At 26.3% G+C, this 19,686-nt stretch overlaps 1 protein-coding gene across 1 annotated transcript in view; it reads left to right on the top strand.

The window, feature by feature from the left end:
- LOC100215728 (TBC1 domain family member 2B) overlaps positions 1-19,686 on the top strand; it is an 84,807-nt gene that overhangs the window by 15,405 nt on the left and 49,716 nt on the right. Inside the window, exons 4-11 of the mRNA XM_065795374.1 lie at positions 1-59; positions 182-247; positions 4,287-4,359; positions 4,442-4,495; positions 7,623-7,671; positions 7,759-7,900; positions 12,470-12,517; positions 15,612-15,667. The exon at positions 1-59 is cut by the window's left edge and continues 10 nt beyond it. Coding sequence (XP_065651446.1) covers positions 1-59; positions 182-247; positions 4,287-4,359; positions 4,442-4,495; positions 7,623-7,671; positions 7,759-7,900; positions 12,470-12,517; positions 15,612-15,667 — 547 coding nt within the window. The remainder of the gene's footprint in view (positions 60-181; positions 248-4,286; positions 4,360-4,441; positions 4,496-7,622; positions 7,672-7,758; positions 7,901-12,469; positions 12,518-15,611; positions 15,668-19,686) is intronic.

The raw sequence follows: 19,686 nt of genomic DNA, 5'->3' as shown, positions 1-19,686 counted from the left end.
GATAACAGACGATGTATGTTGTATTATTATAGGAAACCCCAGGACTCGGAACCTCTTGGGTAGGTTCACAAATTTCAGTTATTAAGTTTCATTTGTTTTTATTGTTTTTATTTTTTAATTTGTTGTTTTTAGTAATTATTTTCAGTTATTTTATTTCATTACAAAACTTTAAAATCTACAGCTGTATTGATATCTCAATTTGCACATTTTCATATTCTGCTGACGAGAAATCTCTTTTTCAAATAAGGTGATTCATGTTAAGTTTATTTTAGTTATTTTTTGTGTAAAATATAAATTTTTAATATTATAAAATAAAGAATGTTTTAAAGTTTGACTTTTGACTTTATATTTTAGAAAATTTTTTTATTTATTTTGCAATTGAAGACATTAAAAATTCTCACAAATAATAGTTATACCATTATGCAACTTTACTCTCTAAACATATATATTATCTATTGATTGTTTAATTTAAAAACAATATTTTTAATTTTGGTGGAGATGCTTTTGTTGTACAGTGGAATTAAACCAAATTTCATTTTCTTTTTCTAATTAGGTTTGCCTGATTTTTTGGGTTGTAATTTTTGGTTTATAAAGCAAAATCTGCCAGTTAAACCAAAATTGTCAAATGACAAATATAATTTACAAATGCACAACATCTTCATCAAACACAGTCAGTTAAGCATGCATTGGTTTGTCAGAGTGTGTTTTTGAAAAAAAGTTGGTAAATCATAAACAATTATTTAAAAATAAAAATCAAAGATTAAATCAAGTGGAACAATCTAGTATTATTTACTATGTTCCATGTAAATGTAACAAAATAATCTTATGTAACATTGTATTTTCTGTACATAAATATATTTAACAGGAAAAAAATTTTATTTTACCTGATAATTGCAAATAGTATGAAACTGATAGTAGTAAAAAGCATGTATTAATTTCAGCATATATATATATATATATATATATATATATATATATATATATATATATATATATATATATATTTATATATGGGCAATTCCACAAAAGTGACAGTCATGACATTCAACACTCTTTAATCTATTATAAGTTAACTGAAAATGGAAATGACTTAAAACTTTCCAGAAATGTGAAATACTATCATTTAATGTAGTAAAAGGCACGGTTGTTGCAAAAAAAAAATTATACTCTAAATTTACTACTACTATTGCATAATAATTTTTATTTCATGTAATAAATTATATATTTTGTATATTAATTACTTTAACATATTACTCACTTTTATTGTGGATTTTTTAATTGTTGTAATAATTCTTAAAATGCCTGTGTTCTACAGTCGTTACCAATATACTTTGACCAGCTTAAAAGATATACCAAAAACATAAAAAAGCCAATTTTTATTTATACACAGAGTTTACAAAAATACAAAAATCTATAAAATAATATTTAGTTAAATGTTCTTTGTTTTTAAGCACCAATATCATACGTTTCGACATAAATTTGGCTGGTTCTTTGGTAATCTCATTACACCAAACTCCCGTAATCCAGTTGACTAAATCTTGCATTGTGTGTGGTACATTTTGTTTCACTCTCTGCTTATAATTATCCACAAGTTTTCTATTGGATTAAAGTCTGGTGAATACCCAGGTTATTCCAGCACCTTGATCTTTTTTTTGACAAACCAGCGTTGAAGCATGAAACTCAAAGTACCATAAAAAAGTAATTTTTTATCAATATATGTATATATATATATCTATATATATATATATATATATATATATATATATATATATATATATATATATATATATATATATATATATATTGATAAAACATAAAAAATAATAAAAAAAAATAAAAAATCTAAAAAGTAATAAAAAATAAAAGCACAAATTAAAAAAGTTTATTTAAAAATGCTATGAAAATATTTACTTTTTTATTTTTTCTTAAAAAATCGTTTTTAAGCCATAAAGTTTACACTAGTAATCTTTATATAAAATGATTATTGTTTTGGGATGTTTTATGAAATTTTACTTTTTTTGAGACCCAACATGATATGTTTTTAAAGAACTATTTTTTCAAAATATTAGGGACCCATCTGATGTTTAAGGGTCTTGAGTGACCTCGAAAAAAAATTTTATTCAAAAATTTTTTGAATGTATTATTAATTTATTACATAAAACGCATTTTGGGGGTATCAGCAGACATTTTCAAAAAGAATTGTTATTTGGAACACCCTACATGATTGTCAGGTACATATATACATATATATATATATATATATATATATATATATATATATATATATATATATATATATATATATATATATATATATATATATATATATATATATATATATATATATATCATTGTTGTATGGCATGCTAGGATTGTGTTATATTGATGTATTTGCATTGTATTGCAAACCTTGCTTTCCAATATTTCCAGATATTTGGCTGCATTTACAGTTGTGCCTTGAGGCACAAAATATAGTGCACCACATCCAAAAGCAGAAAAACATCCCCAAACCATCAACTTTATGCAGTGCTTCACAGTAGGAGTTGTGCAACAAGGATCGTATTGTTTTCCAACAGGTTGACAAACATAATGATGCCAGGCACCAAATGGCATAATCATAGTTTCATTGCTGAATAGCACTTTACTCCACTGTCTAGAAGTCTAGTTCTTGTAATTTTTTCAAAATGCTATTCTATTTGCACACAGCTTGTCATTTAATAACAGTTTTTCGGCTGCAACTTGGCAAGGTAATTTAAACTCAGAAAAAAGTCTATGAATGTACTTTCACTTACATAAGATGGTAACTGTTTCTTAATTTCTGCTGATAGCATTGAAGAATTTTTTCATTAAAAGTCTTTTCCTACTCAAATCATCACGTTTTGTAGTAATTCTTAGCCTCTACAGATGATTTTTTAGTACTAAGTAACATTAACGTTATAAATATATGCTTGTAATAAATGTGAAACCAAATTTTGTATTTAATAAGCAATTATTTGTAATTTAAGTATGAACAAATACCTCATGCAAAAACCAAAAGCTCTCATAAGAAACTGTTTAGAGAAGCAGCTCGCATAGTTCGCCATGTTATATATATAACCAACATTAGACAGTATTGTTTTGTCCTTTAGAACTAATCAGTAATGTTCTGATTTTATGGGACCAAATCAAACAAGAAAAAATCAAGCAATAAAACAAGAAAGTTGATTTAAAGCAAATTAAAAGAAATTTAAAATTTTGTCATGCCAAAGTGCTCAAACTACAAAGTAGTGAGTCAGCATTGCCTGCGTTACCAGCATTACATTGTCAGATATATATATATATATATATATATATATATATATATATATATATATATATATATATATATATATATATATATATATATATATATATGTATATATATATGTATATATAGATATAGATATAGATATATATTTATATATAGAGAGAGAGATTTTGATATAATAAAGCTCTTTGTCGGTTTATAAAATAAAATGCGCAATAAAAATACTGATAATATTAGAAACTACAACTGTATAAAAAAACTTTGTGTCCTTTAGAAAATCAATGCTTAAATAAAAGTATTGTTTATAATATATATATATATATATATATATATATATATATATATATATATATATATATTATATATTATAAACAATACTTTCTTCAAAAAGATCTTTGCATAAATGAGAAATATTATTTTATTTTATTTTGACATACAACCAAGAACCCTTGTTAAATAAAAATTGTGAAATGGTTTTGGCATGTAAACATAGAAAATATTTTTTACTATTGCATTTTGATAACAGTTAAATAAATTACCGTTTGATATGAAAACTGATGTTTGATCTCGTTGCAACGCAAATTTCTATTTTTATAATGGTTTTTATTTTAATGATTTTAAATAATATATATATATTTACCTGACAATCTAAGTAGGACATGTAAAGAAGTCTCTACATCAAATTGGGTTTGGGTTGGAGCAGCAATCAATTTTTCCATTATTCTTTATTCTTTTGGAAAAAAACAAAGAATAATGAAAGGGCATCTGGTTATAAAAAATGAGTATTTGTTTAAAACTTAATAAAGTTATACCATCATGTCATATTTAAACAAGAAAATGCCATTATGGAAACCTGTTTAAACTACACAAGGGTGGAACTATAGATATTAAACATCAAAATGGTTAATAATGTATGTTTATCAAAATGTATAATATGTTTAAAATATTTATATATATCAGTTGTTGTTTTTGACATATATCAGTTATTTTAATTTTACAGCTCAAATGACAGAACATACCATTTGCAAGCAGAAAACAGAAATGCCATGATGTTTTGGCTTCAAGAATTGCAAGTAAGTTTCAAGATTAAACATGTCAAAGTCAAGTTATAATTTCTTCTAAAGTATTTTTTTAAATCTTTTCTTTGTTTTAAAGGCAAGGAGAAGAGAGTTTAACAGTCAACAAAAGACTTCACAAATCACAAGTTCCGTATGAATTTTATCAATTTTGTTTTGCTAGGATTAGCGCCTTAAAATAAAATATTTAATGTTTAAAATATTGTAAAAATTTTTGTACTTTTATATATAAGGTTTTTAATAGTGTTCTAAAAGTAATATTTTAAAGCAAGATAATGAAAACTCATTATAGTATTGTTGTATTTTTTTTTTTTTTTGTTATAACAAAAACACTTTTAATAAAAAATAATAAAAATGGGTAGAAAATGAGAAAAAATGAGAAAATGTGAAAAGTTATAACTAGTTTATTGATAGCAAGTAAATGGGGCCCCGGCTAAAAATGAGACGTTTTGCAAACCCAGCTCTGACCCCAGCAAAATTATAACATTTAGCCAGGGTTAAAAAAAAATTTATAATACTTTATATATTATAATTTTATGCTTACATTTACTATTTATTAAATACTGACATATATTTATATATTTTTAAACTCTAACTTACTTCCAACAAGATTGCAAGCAACCACTATTAAGTTATGAGTTACTTTAAATAGAGAATAAGTTAAAATACTAGGAGGCGGTTAACTAAAGTTTTGTAGTTGTAGGTTGTATAAAAAAGGAAAACATAAAGATAGGTAAGAGTTATAAGGTTTTTTTAATGTGCAAGGAAAAACACTGGATTAATAAAAGTTTTTATAGCATGAACAGACAGATACAGTAAAAGGATGCAACTTGTTGAATAAGAAGCCAAGCAAGAATGAGTTTTGGTTTATCGTAATAGAGATATCTTGTTTGAGCATTGACCATTATAGTATTTGTAAAAAAAAGAATGAAATGCAACCTTACAATAATGGGAAAGTGGTTTAAGCTTGGTAAATAAAGCAGGTCTAATTATATTTACAATGTGCTTCTAGACTTTGTCTGAAAAAATATAGGAATGCAAATATTATTGCAATATTTTTTTGCAGTAAACAAATGAGTTTTATTGTCTAAGAAAAATTGCAGATTTTAAGTCCAGAATTTAAATCCATAAGCCACTGCAAGCCTTCGGTTATTACAGAGGAAAGTTCAGATTAAAAATTGGCTGCTTGTTCTAGGCAATTGAAAAGTGAAGATTTTTTGTCAAGACAAGAGTATAAAGTTGAGTTGTTAGCAAATAGAGCCGCTTTACATGTAAAATTTTCATGAAGATTGATATTGTAGATAAGAAACAATACAGGAACAAAGATAGAACCTTGTGGTACCCTTAAAGTTACTTGAAATAAAGAAGAGTGTAGGCTTTCAAGAATAACTTTAATACTGCAGTTAAAAAGAAATAATTTCATCTCAAAACCTTTATATAAAGAAACTAATAACAGAGTGAAGACTATTTGTATGATAGTTGGAGAGGTCAAAGTATTTTCTAGAGTTTTGAAAAATTGGAACCATTTATTTAGCACTTTTTAAAAATTTAGCAAAAATTGAAGAGAGTTCTGGAGAACACTTTTTTAAGACTATGATGGAAATCTTGTCTGGAGCACAAGCTATAGAAGTTTTTAATTGAGAATTAACTTGAGCACTGGTAGCCAGAGTGATTTGAATGTTTAACAATGGGCTAATTTGTTTAACTGGCAGGAAGAGTATGGCCTATAGATTCAAGAGTCAAATTATAGTAAGATTTCTTTGCAAATAACTCTGTTTTATTCTGGAGAGAAGTAAAAAGATCAGACCCATGAATTAGAGATTAAGTATTAGACTTACTTTAGTTAACAACACTGATGAAGACTAACCAAAAGTCTCTTGAACCTAACAACTGAGATAAGATACAAGATTTGGTAAACTGAGAATAACAGAGCTTAAAATCAGACAGGACCTTTTTACATTGGCTTCTTGGAATAAGAAAAGGACATTTGTTCCTTAAGAGAGATGTTCTTGTAAAAAAAGATTTAAAAAATGATTAAAGTTTAATAAAGCAACTGCTGAAGATGGTGAAAAATGTGGAGTAGAATGAGGCTTGACTTAAAATTGAAGAGAAGGAATAAAAGCTTTCAAACTTTTATTCCAGAAGGAATAAAAGCTTCCAAGATGCACTTTATACATACATATTATTGATATAAACGTATAATGTTTGCTATTTATTTAGATACTGGCATACAATATCCTTACATGTTTATATAAACCTTAGTATAAATACTAAGGTTTATATAAACATGATCATCTTCTCTTTCGGCAAATACTATGGTGTAGTATTTGCCAAAAGAGAAGATGATCAGATGATGATCATGATAATGATGATGATGGTAATGATGATCATGATGATCATGTTGACCATAATGATGTTTATATATCCATATATTTGCATATATATAAAAATATAACATAAACTATAAATAAATAAAATATACTTTAGGATGTATATATTTATGCAACCCTGATCACAAACCCGGCTTCTTCCCCAGCCCCAGCTATATTTTATTAAATTCAGCTATGGTCAAATATCAGCTCCAGTCGCTTACTATTTATTAATACTCATTTATAGTGGTCACACATCACTAACACATCTAGTCTAGTAATAGATCATCTGGTACAGTACATCTGTCTTCATGGTTTAATAAATATAGTTCAATTAGACTTTAGTTTTAGTTTCTTGAGTATTACCATGAGCATTATTAAACAATAGTTATAACCTTATGTAGCAGATTTTAATGTTTTATTCATTATTTAATAATAATGAATAAATAAAGATATGAAGCTAGTTTGTATCTTTATTTGCCCAGTGCGATTCATCATTTATTTCTATACCATTTATTATTTGCTTTGTTATCGCTTGTTATTTATTGTATTTCTGTCATCATTATTTTCTTCACCATTTCTATTGTTTGCTTTCGTACGCCATTTACTCTGATCTATCGTTCATTCACATTTACTCTACCATTTACTACTATCTATCGTTCATTCATTCGTACACCATTTACTCTGATCTATCGTTTATTCATTCGTTCGTTCTATTTTTAATAATAAGAATTAAAGTTTCAAAATTTCTTAAAACTTTTTTTTCACAAATTCATCCCATAATTATTCAATTACAAGTACTAATAAAAAGTTTATTAGTGTTTTTGATTTTAAAATAGAAACTGGAACCACTGCCCAATAGTTTAAAATTGAAACTTGTTTTATTTTCAGAAAAACTCTTGTGGTCTGTTAGCAGATTTGCAAGTAGATGCTTTAAATGGTAAGTTTAAAAAAATTTTATGATTACGACAAGTTGCTTTTATTACATTTTAAAATTAATTGAGATTTTATTCAAACATTTTATAAGACAACACCAGCACTGAATTAATTGAACCTGTTCAAAAACCAGCTACAGTTGGAGATCACACAGCTTTGCAAAAGTTTGATGGAGGTAGCATTTCTTGGAATCTTTCATTCACAAACTTAAACAAGGAATTTAAAAACTGGAGGTTTCTATTTATTATTTTATAGAGAATTCTTAAATTTTATGATTTTATAGTATTTAAAACCATTAATTTTTCAAGAATTGATTTCATGATATATAATAGTTCAAACCTTTTAGAATTTTTAAATATAAATATATGATGAGAGTTTTAGTCGACTAATTTTTTAGATGACTAATATTAATACTAACTTTTTAGTTGACTAAAATTAGTCAATTAACTTTTTAGTTAGGAAAAAATTTAATTAGGAAAAAATCTCCTTGGTTTCAGTTGTTTTTTTTTGTTGTTGTTGTTTTTAATTTAAATTCACCTCCCGAAGGCCAAAAGGCCACTACAGAAGAGGGGCTACTTTATTGATGGTTATAACCCTCTCTCAATTCTATAACTCCAAAACACAAACTTTGACAAACAAGGCCACTGTGCGGAGAATTAAGTTGAGCATCGTACTACCAGGGACGTGGTGGGGACTTAGAACCTCTCGCTTATGAATGAGCGCTCTACCACTGCACCACTGCCGCATATTATCTCTTATCAAAATTTTATATATCTCCTACTTCTTTAAAGCATTTTCTGTTTATAAATTTCAAATTTCCACTTTTTTGAAAAATAAATGTTTGATTTTTTTCTGTGTACTGAAAATGACTAAAAAAAAAAATGACTAAAGTTAGTATATTATTTTCTATATACTTTATGGTTTGAATTGATTAAAGTTGATTAAACAAATAATTTATCGAAAAATAATATACTAATTAATATATGTTTAGTATATTATTTTTCTATATATTGTTTGGTTTAAATTGACTAAAGTTGATTTACTAAATAATATATAGAAAAATATTATACTAAGTAATATATATTTAGTTTATTTTTATTCTATGTATTATTTGGTTTATAAAATAATTTTTTAAATATGGTTTAACATTTTTTTTCTAATGGTTCAAATTAAAAAGTTTAAATACTAAGTTTTAAAACTATTTCAGTTAGGGATTGAGAAAGGCAAAAGTTGTGGACTTTAATTCCTGCAGAGTCACTGACACTAGAGCCAAGCCATTCATTGTGATGAGCATTAAAGTCACCAACAACAACAATATTTGCTGATGGACAAAGAGAGGGCTTGGTCAATATGATCAGAAATAACATCAAAAAGAGTGCTGTCTTGAGATGAAGGAGAGCGATATAGATCAAAGAGAAAGGAGATAAAGTGAAGTGGTGCTAAATGAAAGCACATAAATGAATAGTCTGTGGATTTAAACCTTGTTTCTAGACAAATGGGTGAATTCTTAAAAATGTAAATGCCCAGGCCAATAGTGTAACTATTGGAGTCTTTACGAATTAAAGGAAGATAACCATCAACACTAAGGTCACAAGATGAGGCAGCTGAACTTAAAGCATTTGACTCCTGAACTGAAAACAATGTATTAAAAATACATCTAGCCTTTGCCTAAAAAGGCATATCCTACAAGGCAGCAGGACATGAAGCAGATTGTACTGTTACTTGTTAGCAATTTATGGTAAAATAAATGAAAAAAAGTTAACAGCTTGAAATAATCCTAAACACATATATTTTGTTGTAATAGAGAATGTAATTTTTTAATCTTAACTTTGGCATGTTATAGGGTTAAAAGCATTTTGCTGTTATCCTGTTTTACTTATCATTTAAGTAATTATCATTACTTATCATATGTAATTATCATTACTTATCATGTGTCTGATATTTTAAATATTTATTTTTTTCAACTTTCAAAAAGTTAAAAAATTTTGTAATTTAAATGGCTCATTCCATGTCAAATTTGCAGGCCCATGTTACCCCATGTTTTGGATTTTTCTAGTTTTTATATATGTTAAGGATTTATAAAATTTTAGATGGTCTGAATGTTGGAATCTCCAACTCCTATGGTTCCTGAAATATTTACATTAAAGTTTCCTTATTTATGCTGACTCTGTATTTTTTGCAACATTCTTTTTTGTCATAATTTTATAAATAAATTTTATGTCATATTATTTAAATTAATAAATATAAATAAATTTTTATTATATTAATAAATATAAATAATTTTAATAAATATAAATAAATTTTATAAATTTTAATAAACATAAATAAATTTTATGTCATATTATTTAATGCTGTGAAAACTTTTCTTTATAAATTATTGTTTATTTTGTTCAACGGTTTATAGCTCATTTTTGAAATTATTTATACATGACTACTTGTTGCAGATGGGGGATCAATGGTGTATAAAACATGGTTTGATCCAACCTTTATTTTCTCAATAGTGTCAAAAAAATGTTAATTAATTAATAGAGAAAATATATATCATCAACAAAAAACTAATACTTACAGCATTATGAAATCTAAACAGCACTAATGAAATTATTGTGAGGTAATAAAAGTCAAATGGTATAGGCATTTATAAAACTCTTCCAACTCCCAATCAGAAACTTTTCCAATGAAAAACTTAACAAAAGCTAAAGTCAGAGATAAGATATGAAGGAGTGAATTTAACTCTAATTGAACCATCCGTAAGATTATTGAATCCTTCCTTACCAATTGTAGTATACAAGTTGTCCTTGATGGACAGCACTCCTTATATCCTGTAACTTCAGGGGTTCCTCAAGCTTCTATACTTGGTCCTATGCTCTTTTTAATTTACATTAACTATCTTCTATTCTCACATCCAAGGTGGCATTGTTCTCTGATGATACTACCATTTTAACATTTCTCTGATGATACTACCGATCATTGCCAACACTCTCTCATCGCTTAAAGGGGACATTAGAGCTTGAAAAAGATAATACACAAGGTAAAATGTCTGGAAAAAGAGTCATAAGTTTAACTACGTGACTAAGAGATTGAGAAGTACAGAAGTTATAAACTTCTCAATTTTTTGCCTCTAACAGTGGTGGTAGAGGTAAAGAGAAATTGGCTTGGTCAATTCACTTAGTAATTGCATCTAAAATAGCACAGCAAACAGTGCTGAAGAGGTGCCAAATGGGAGCACGTAAAGGAATAGTCAGTGGATTCAAACCTGATTTCAAAGCAGATTAGTGAATTGATGCGTAGATATATGCCAGGCCATAACTAGTATGTTGCTATTTGAGTCTTTGTGAACTAAACAGCTAAATTTAAATTAGTCTCATTAGAGTTTGGTGAGTTGAATTTGAATTATTATATAAATATTTGTAAAAGATAGATTGAAACAAATATATGGTTGTGATGGTGTTTTATGTTTAACATTTAAGTAATTCACTCATGTTTTAAGTGCATGGCACCCCATGCAATGAGCTATGCAATTAATTAACCAATGATTCATAACAACTCAGCTGGATATGACTAGCCTAGGACCAAATACTAGCTTGGAAAAATCTGCTTATGTGGCCTGAAGAATGCACATCATGGCACTTTTGATACTCTGATACTTTACAGTTGTAAAATGAAATCAGCCTCTCAGAGAATTTGGGAAACCTTACTACTAGCTGGCTTTAGAACTATTCAACTGAGTTTTAGAGTTCTACTTTCATTAAAGTTGCATAACCACAATTAAGGAGACACAAGCAAAAATCTATGAGTAAATTCAAGAAATCATCATCCTAAGAAGTAAACATGTTATAGGGTTATATCTATGCCAGATAAATAGTTGAAGAAGGGTTGCAAGGCTGGTCAACAAAATTATTCTGGTTACCCCTAAAGTCTTTGTCTGGGAGGCCTTCTACAAAGCAGTACCTGGATGCAGTTAGGATCTGTCCTAGATGAGTATTTTTATTAAGACACCATCTTTAACCATTACTCTATCAAGAACCAGAAGGCAAGGGTATTTTAAATCAGAGTTTACTTTTCCTAGCCTTTGCCTAAATAAGCCAATCCTAAAAGGCAGCAAAACTTGGGGCAGGTCTTAATGGATTACATGTTACCAGTAACAAGGTGATCATAATGATCCTGAACCTGACCTGACCTGAAACTTATTTTTAACATTATTGTTAATAAGACTTGAACTCCATTAACTTTTTGACTCTAGACTTTTTTGAACTTCAATCTTGTTTTTTGCTTTTTAAATTGAGAAAAAATAAAAATACAATAAATAAATCCAAGAAATAGTTTAAAAAAATTGTTTAATGTTCAACAATATTTGAAAGGCTTAACGCTAAAAGTACTCATGTCACAAAAAAAATTTTAAAATAAATCCTTATTGAATTCTTAAATCTTTAACATTTAATATAATATATATTTAACCTAAAAAATAAATCTTAACATTTGGTCATTTTAAATCCTTATTTTGAGGTGTTATATCTCTGATCAAAGTAGATTTATTTTTACAGGTTTTGTGACTTAAGATACATTTAACACTAAGCCTTAGGCCTTTGTAGAATCAATAAGGATTTAAAATGGCTGATCAAAGTTGATTTTCTCAAAACATTTATTTTGTGACTTAAGTACTTTTAGCACTAAGCCCTTTATTTTAACTTGAACATTGTTTACATAAAATATATTTGTACAAACTTTATATCTACTATTTAATATAAATACTATATATCTATAAAATAAACATTTTTTAGTGATTATCTTTTATATTATTGTAGGAGGTCAGCTTATAATACAGCCCAACAAGCTTCAATATCTGAAAAAAGGTAAACACTTTTTTAAAAATTTGTTGTTATTATATATCAACTGCTTAGAAAGTAGCATCATAGTAAAGTTATAATGTACCAATGTATCAAAGCATGGTCATAAATATTAGCATTAAATGAAGATGGAGAAGTAGTTAGTATCAAATTATTTCACAATTATCTTAATATTCATGAATAATAAAAAGGAGAAGAAAAAATGTGTTATTTTAATTAATGGTGATAAAAGATAATATAAAAAAGGTTTTTAAAATAATAGTTTTTTTGTTTTAAAAATAATTAATAATTTACAGTTACATCATACAATAACAATATAAACTGTAATAAAGCATAGATTAACTGTTCTATATAGTTCAAAAAGTAATAATTTGAAATTTAATTAAGTTGTGAATGTGTATAATAAAGTTTTGTATTAATTTGTTGTTATTAAAATAAAAAACATTAGTTTGCAATTTCTAGTATGTGTTGAGATTTTTGGAAATCATTCTACATAAATAAAAAAATTTTGTTTGTTAATATTGACGGTTAAGATCAGTTGTTAAGATAAAGTTTTGTATTTTAGGAACTGAAAAAAACAAGTTTTTTATACTTTTTTGACTTTTTTCTTTTTCTTTCTACTAAATCTTAATAACTAAAGCTTTCTAAATAAGTTTCATAAATTTAAAAATTTCTTTCAGATCAGGTTTTAAACTTTTTATTTTTATTTCTTTTTAGTAATTCTAAGTTGAAATTTTTCAAACAATTTTGTAAAGTAACTGTCTAAAAAGTATATATATATATATATATATATATATATATATATATATATATATATATATATATATATATATATATATATATATATATATATATATATATATATATATATATATATATATATATATATATATATACATATATGTATGTATGTATATATATATATATATATATATATATATATATATATATATATATATATATATATATATTTATATATATATATATATATATATATATATATATATATATATATATATATATATATATATATATATATATATGTAAATTATGTTAGTGTATTTTACAAATAGAGTGCTCAATGTTCTTAAAGAACAGAGCAAAAATAAATTAGTAAAAAACACTTATCTAACTTTTATCTTCTACTTTAAGTTTCACCATTGCTGGATCATCAGGAAGAGTTACTAAATCTCAAAAAAAATTCAATTTATAGAAAAAAATATTTTACAGGAAGTTATAAATTATTATAAAAAAATTTTAATTACTATATTTTTTTTGTTAACGGGAAGTTACAGAGAGTAATTATTAAATAATTTTCTTTGGAATGGGGATAGTTTAATTTGGTCATTTGTTTTTATAATTTTTTAAGAGGTATTTATTTTCGTGCCTACATTTAGGCACGAAAATAAATACCTCTTAAAAAATTATAAAAACAAATGACCAAATTAAACTATCCCCATTCCAAAGAAAATTATAGATGTAAGGTCAGGAAAAGATGTAGATGGACAAAAATTCCAAAACATCAATGTTAAAGAGAAAAAACCTGACTTATGAAAATTTTCAGAACATGAAAAAACAGTTATACTAAAAGAATGCAATTTTTTTGGATGACAAGTTACCAAGATTGTGTTTTTGTTGATTGAACAAAAAATGATAGCTTGCTTGAGCACCAACTTTGTTCGACAGGTAGAAAAGAGTATGAGACGCAACCTTATGATGGCTACCTTAAGCTTTGCAGCTAGAGCAGGTCCAACTACATTTTCGATTTGTTTTTGAAGATTGTTTAAAAAAAAAAAGAGCATCATTAGAAGAATTAGCCCAAGTATTTTGTACAAGAACAAATGAGAGATTTATAACAAATGAAATTTGGAATGAGAAAAACTACAACTTTATGTGTTATGTAACAAGATCAGATTCATATATGAAGGAATGGAGTGTTTGACTTACTATTATTAAAAACCTTACGTTTAAGATAAAGTAAGATTTAGTAGTATAAGAGTAATGGACCTTAACATTAGACAATAGGTCTTTTGACCTTAACAATAGGTTTTAAAACCTTAACATTAGACAATAAGTTTTTTGACCTTAACAATAGGTTTTAAAACCTTAACATTAGACAATAGGTTTTTTGACCTTAACAATAGGTTTTAAAACCTTAACATTAGACAATAGGTTTTTTGACCTTAACAATAGGTTTTAAAACCTTAACATTAGACAATAGGTTTTTCCATCGATTTCTTGTAATAATAAAAGAGCAATGATAGGGTGAATCTGATTTAGAAAAAATTAATAATAAAAATATATAATAAAAGTTTTAGTGAGATTATTGTGTGAACTTAATCACCTAAAAAAGTGTCTACATTTAAGGTACAGAGGTATTAAGTTTCAGAATGTCTACATTTAAAGACATAAAAATAGTAACACGTTTTAACTAAATTCTTTGCTTGAATATTTAAAAAATATTTTAAAAAAAATCAATAAAAGTTATAGTGCAGGAGGCGTGTTATTGTCTTATAGTATATTTTGTTACGTTTATTTTTATCACTTTTAAATTTATTTTTTTCAGTTAAATTTATGTTTTGATTAATATATTTACTATATAATAATTCTTTTATATAATATTTAAAATAGATTTTTGATATATTCTTTAAGTATATTTTTGACAGTAAGGTTACATAGTTTAGTGTGGTGATTTTCATGTATTTGTTCAAAGTCATATTTATTTAATTACTTGAAAATTTTTTTTCTTTATATTTGTTGAGTTTATAATAAAATATAAGGGATTAAGTGTAAAAAATTTGAACAAAATCGCATTTCAAAGTTTTTGTTAAAAAAATTAAAAAAGAAACATTTTTTGACTCTTTTATTTGTAACATAACTTGTCCTTAAATGTGCAACAAATTGTTTTTAGAATGTTTTTAAGTAATGTATATTTTGTTTTTAAGATTTTAAATTGCATAAATTTTGTTTTAATTATAACATTGATATATAACATTGTTATCTTTGATATAAATTGTTACTCAAGTGTAACTTTAGGCTTTTCAGTATTTCTGTATATACTTGTAATATTAATTTATTGTGTTTTTACTTTAAACTTTAGTTTAAGCCCATCAGCAAGTAACCATAAAATTGCAACAGAATTTGAACCTTCTATATGTAAGTGAAATAAATTTATAAGTTTTTTAGTAATTCAGATTTCATATAACGCTGCATATAATACGCTTGAAATATATACATATAAGTTAAATAGAGGATATAATGAAATTTTTGCAAGTATTTTTTAATCATGTTGTGGAGAATTTTTCTTATGAATAAAATAACGTAAAATTTTGATTAAAAATAATTTTTTTTTTTTTGATAAGCACTCAGTGTAGTTAAGGAGAGATCAGAAGTAAAATATTGTGTTTAAGCACTTTTGTATTCAAAAAAATGCTGTTTTATTTTGTATGCGATTCTGATTGGTTTTTTTTTTTTTTAAATCACGAGGCTCATTGTTTTATTTTGTCTACAAATATTCAGTAATTTTATTATCTATAAATTTCAAGATTTAGCTTAATACTATGGGGCAGAAGTTATATAAAAGCTAAAAAGTTTTTTTTTTTTTTTGTACTTTTATTCAAAGGACTATAAAGAGATTATGGAAGTTGCTATGAACAAAAACTAATGTGAAAACTTCGATAACATTTTTACTCTTTACAGAAAATGTTATAAAAATATGAGGTTTTTAGTTATTTATTAAACATTTTAATGATGTAAACAAGGAGACCTTTTACTTTGGAATTAAAGAAACACTTTTGGAATGTAAATACTTAATGCATTTGTTTCAACTGTTTTTTATGATGCCACCTTGCCACGTTTATATATTTTAGTGGTAGTTTTGTTTTGTTTGATACTTTGCTTGAATAAAGATAAAAAAATAATAAGTTATATAAGCTTAAATTTAAAACTTTTTAAACTTTTTTTTCTACTTTTTAAAAATATATAAGAGTAATAGTCGAAAATAAGCGGAAAACACAAAAAGTTGAAGTTTAAAAACATAAATTTTTCTTTAGGAAATGCAAATTGTTCAGATCTCTCCTTAACTTCGCTAAGTAGTCACTTAACTTCGCTGAGTAGTAGCAGAAAACACAAAAAAGTTGAAGTTTAAAAACATAAATTTTTCTTTAAGAAATGCAAATTGTTCAGATCTCTCCTTAACTTCGCTGAGTAGTTAAGATTTGTGTATACTAATATGTTTTTGTTTTTTCTGAAAAATAGAAATAAAACTCTTGAAAGTAAAATTCGCAATCATTGAACTTAGTTCATGGAACTATTATTAAACTTATCTTTGTATAACTTTTTAGCCCGGTCAAAAATCTCTTTTTTAAACCAAATTTATTATTTTCCATTGAAAATATGTGTTAATAATAGAACGAGTGAATATTTTGAATAAAAAAATGTTTTTAAATAAAATACATTGATTGCTCATATTTATAATAGTCTGAACTGACCAATTAATTTAGTTTATATTATCCTGTCCATAGATATTCAATTATAGATGGCCATATTTCAGTAATAGATGGACAAGTGACATATCTTATCTACCAGGTTGTAACAGGGATGAGAAGTCCTTAAAAGTACTCCAGATTTGAAGGTCACAAAATGATTATTTCTTTCTGGTTTTCAATACAAAAATGTAAATAGGTCTATGGACTACTTTTGTAAAATAAATTAAGACTTTTTGGTTAGAGGAACAATCAATTTTAATATAATTATGTATAATGGCTGCAAGGACTTCAGGACTTCGTGCTAAAAAACAATAGGTTCCAAATCATTAAATTTCATAATTTTTTTTTAATGCAAGTCACTTAACATTTTTAGAGCTCCTGAACACCAAAGACCATGAAAAAATAGTGATTTAAGTCATGTTGGGACTCTGCATCCCTGGGTTGTACTTATTTCCTTTGAAAATAGTATCTTGTTGGTTTGTTTTGTGCTCATTTGTCAATCATTTCCCAGCCAGTAGATATTTTTGTTAACAACCCTGAGAAAATTCAGCCTTTTGTCAAAAGAATGTTTTCAATTGCAAGCAAAACTTTTCAACTCTTAAGAGTTTACATTAATGCAAATAGTCACTGGACTTTAAAATACTGGGTTGTTTCTGCTTGACATCAATAAAATGAATAATCAAAATTGCAAGTTGCTAGGAGATCTGAGACACTATTATTTTAACTTGACACTTTATACTCTTAATCATCGGTATTTATGCCAGTACTACTACCATCAGCTCCAGTAGCTACACATCTCAACCACTGTCTTTCGAATCTTCTCCAACAATATCTAACTTCAGCATACATCGTATAGCATCAGCTTAAAAATCAACCCCAATGTTGATAAGTTGTTTGCAGTTAACCTTCAATATTGTATTCCAGATAATTCAAATAGAAATTAAAAAAGAAGTTGAAAAACAATTGCTACCCAATCCTGAATGCCTGCAGTGGCTTTGCAACAAATGTTTTATCTACAACACATAAACGCAAAAAGAATAGGCGTGCCAAAATTAGAAGAGTAGTGTCTCAATAAACCTAAAATACTCAAGAGAAGTACAAAAGTTGTCCTTGATGGACAACACTCTTCTCCACATCCTGTACCTTCAGGGGTTCCTGAAGGCTCTATCCTTTGCCCTATACTTTTTTAATTTACATTAACAATCTCCCAGAAATTCTCACATCTAAGGTGGCATTGTTTTTTGATGATACTACCATATATTCTTGTCGAAAAAGCCAACACTCTTTGATTGCTTGGAGGGGGTATTTGAGCCTAAAATGATCTCACTTCTGCTACAGCATGGGGCTAACAGTGGCTGGTGAACTTTAACTCAGATAAAACTCAATTTTTTCAGCTAATTATTATCGCAATAATTTGGATCTTCCTATATTTATGAATGGTAATGTACTAAATGAGTCATCTACCCTTCGTCTTGTAGGATTAACTCTTACTTCCGATCTCTCTTGGAAACCATATATCAAATCTGTTGCAAAATTAGCACCTGCTAAAGTTGCATCTCTTTATCATGTTTGCCACTTTCTTACTCAGGATTCTATCCTTTATTTCTATAAATCTTAAATCCGTCCTCGTGTGGAATACTGTTGCCATATCTTGGGCAGATCTTCTAATGATGCCCTTTCTCTTTTAGACAAGCTACATAAATGGATTGTACATGAAAAAAAAAAAATATAGTTGGACCTGCTCTTGTAGCCAACCTCTAACCATTATCACGACGTCGTAATGTTGCTTCTCTTTTTCTTTTTTATAAATACTATAATGGCCACTGATTTAAAGAGCTAGTGTCTCTTGTGCCATTTACTAAAATTCATTCTCGTGTTACTCATCATTGAATTAAGTCTCATCCTTTTACTGTGACTGTTCCTAAGTGCTCCAAAAAATTTTCTTTATCTAGTTTTTTTCCTTGAACATCAGTTCTTTGCAATTCGCTCCCTTCATCTTGTTTTCCTGATTCATATAATTTGCAATCTTTTAAGTCAACTGCAAATTGTTATCTTGCTCTTTAAACTTCATATTTTCTCTTCTAGTAACTTCTAACTTTTATAGTGGTTGCTTGCAGTCTTGTTGGAAGTGAAGATGTTGAAAAAAAAAAAGTTATAAGAAGTTGTCAGTACAAAGCACCAAAGCAAACTAAAAAAAACATAAGTTTTACTTTAATGATGAGCAGCAAATAAGTCAAACAACAATAACACACCAAACCAAGTGTAGAAATTGCCATCAACAAAAAGTTTTTTATAAATTGTTTTTTTTTTATTTGCTCTTATTTGTTGTTTTTTTTTTAGTTACCAAGCGATTTGAATTTTTTATTCTTCCAAAATGCAAGGGGTAGAATAAAATAAAATTATTTTTTAATTTAATGAAGTTTCTTAAAAACTAAAAAATTTTTATGTATGATTTATATTTTTTTAAATACAGCTCAAAGTTCTCTACAACTTGAAATATAATTAAAATTCTTGACTATTTCATTTAAGCTATTATTGACTTTTTTATTTATTATGTTTCTTTTATTTTAAATTTTTTATTTTAAGTTTATGAATTTATAGTTTTACACTTTTCAAACATAAAATATGCTTTTTTACCAATTTAACAAATGGTAAAATACATACAAATAATTTATTTTTTAATAACAA

This window comes from Hydra vulgaris, chromosome 04, assembly GCF_038396675.1.
Source record: "Hydra vulgaris chromosome 04, alternate assembly HydraT2T_AEP".
Classification (NCBI taxonomy): domain Eukaryota; kingdom Metazoa; phylum Cnidaria; class Hydrozoa; order Anthoathecata; family Hydridae; genus Hydra; species Hydra vulgaris.
Note: the sequence above shows the minus strand (reverse complement) of the source record. Positions and strands in the feature narration are given on the sequence as shown.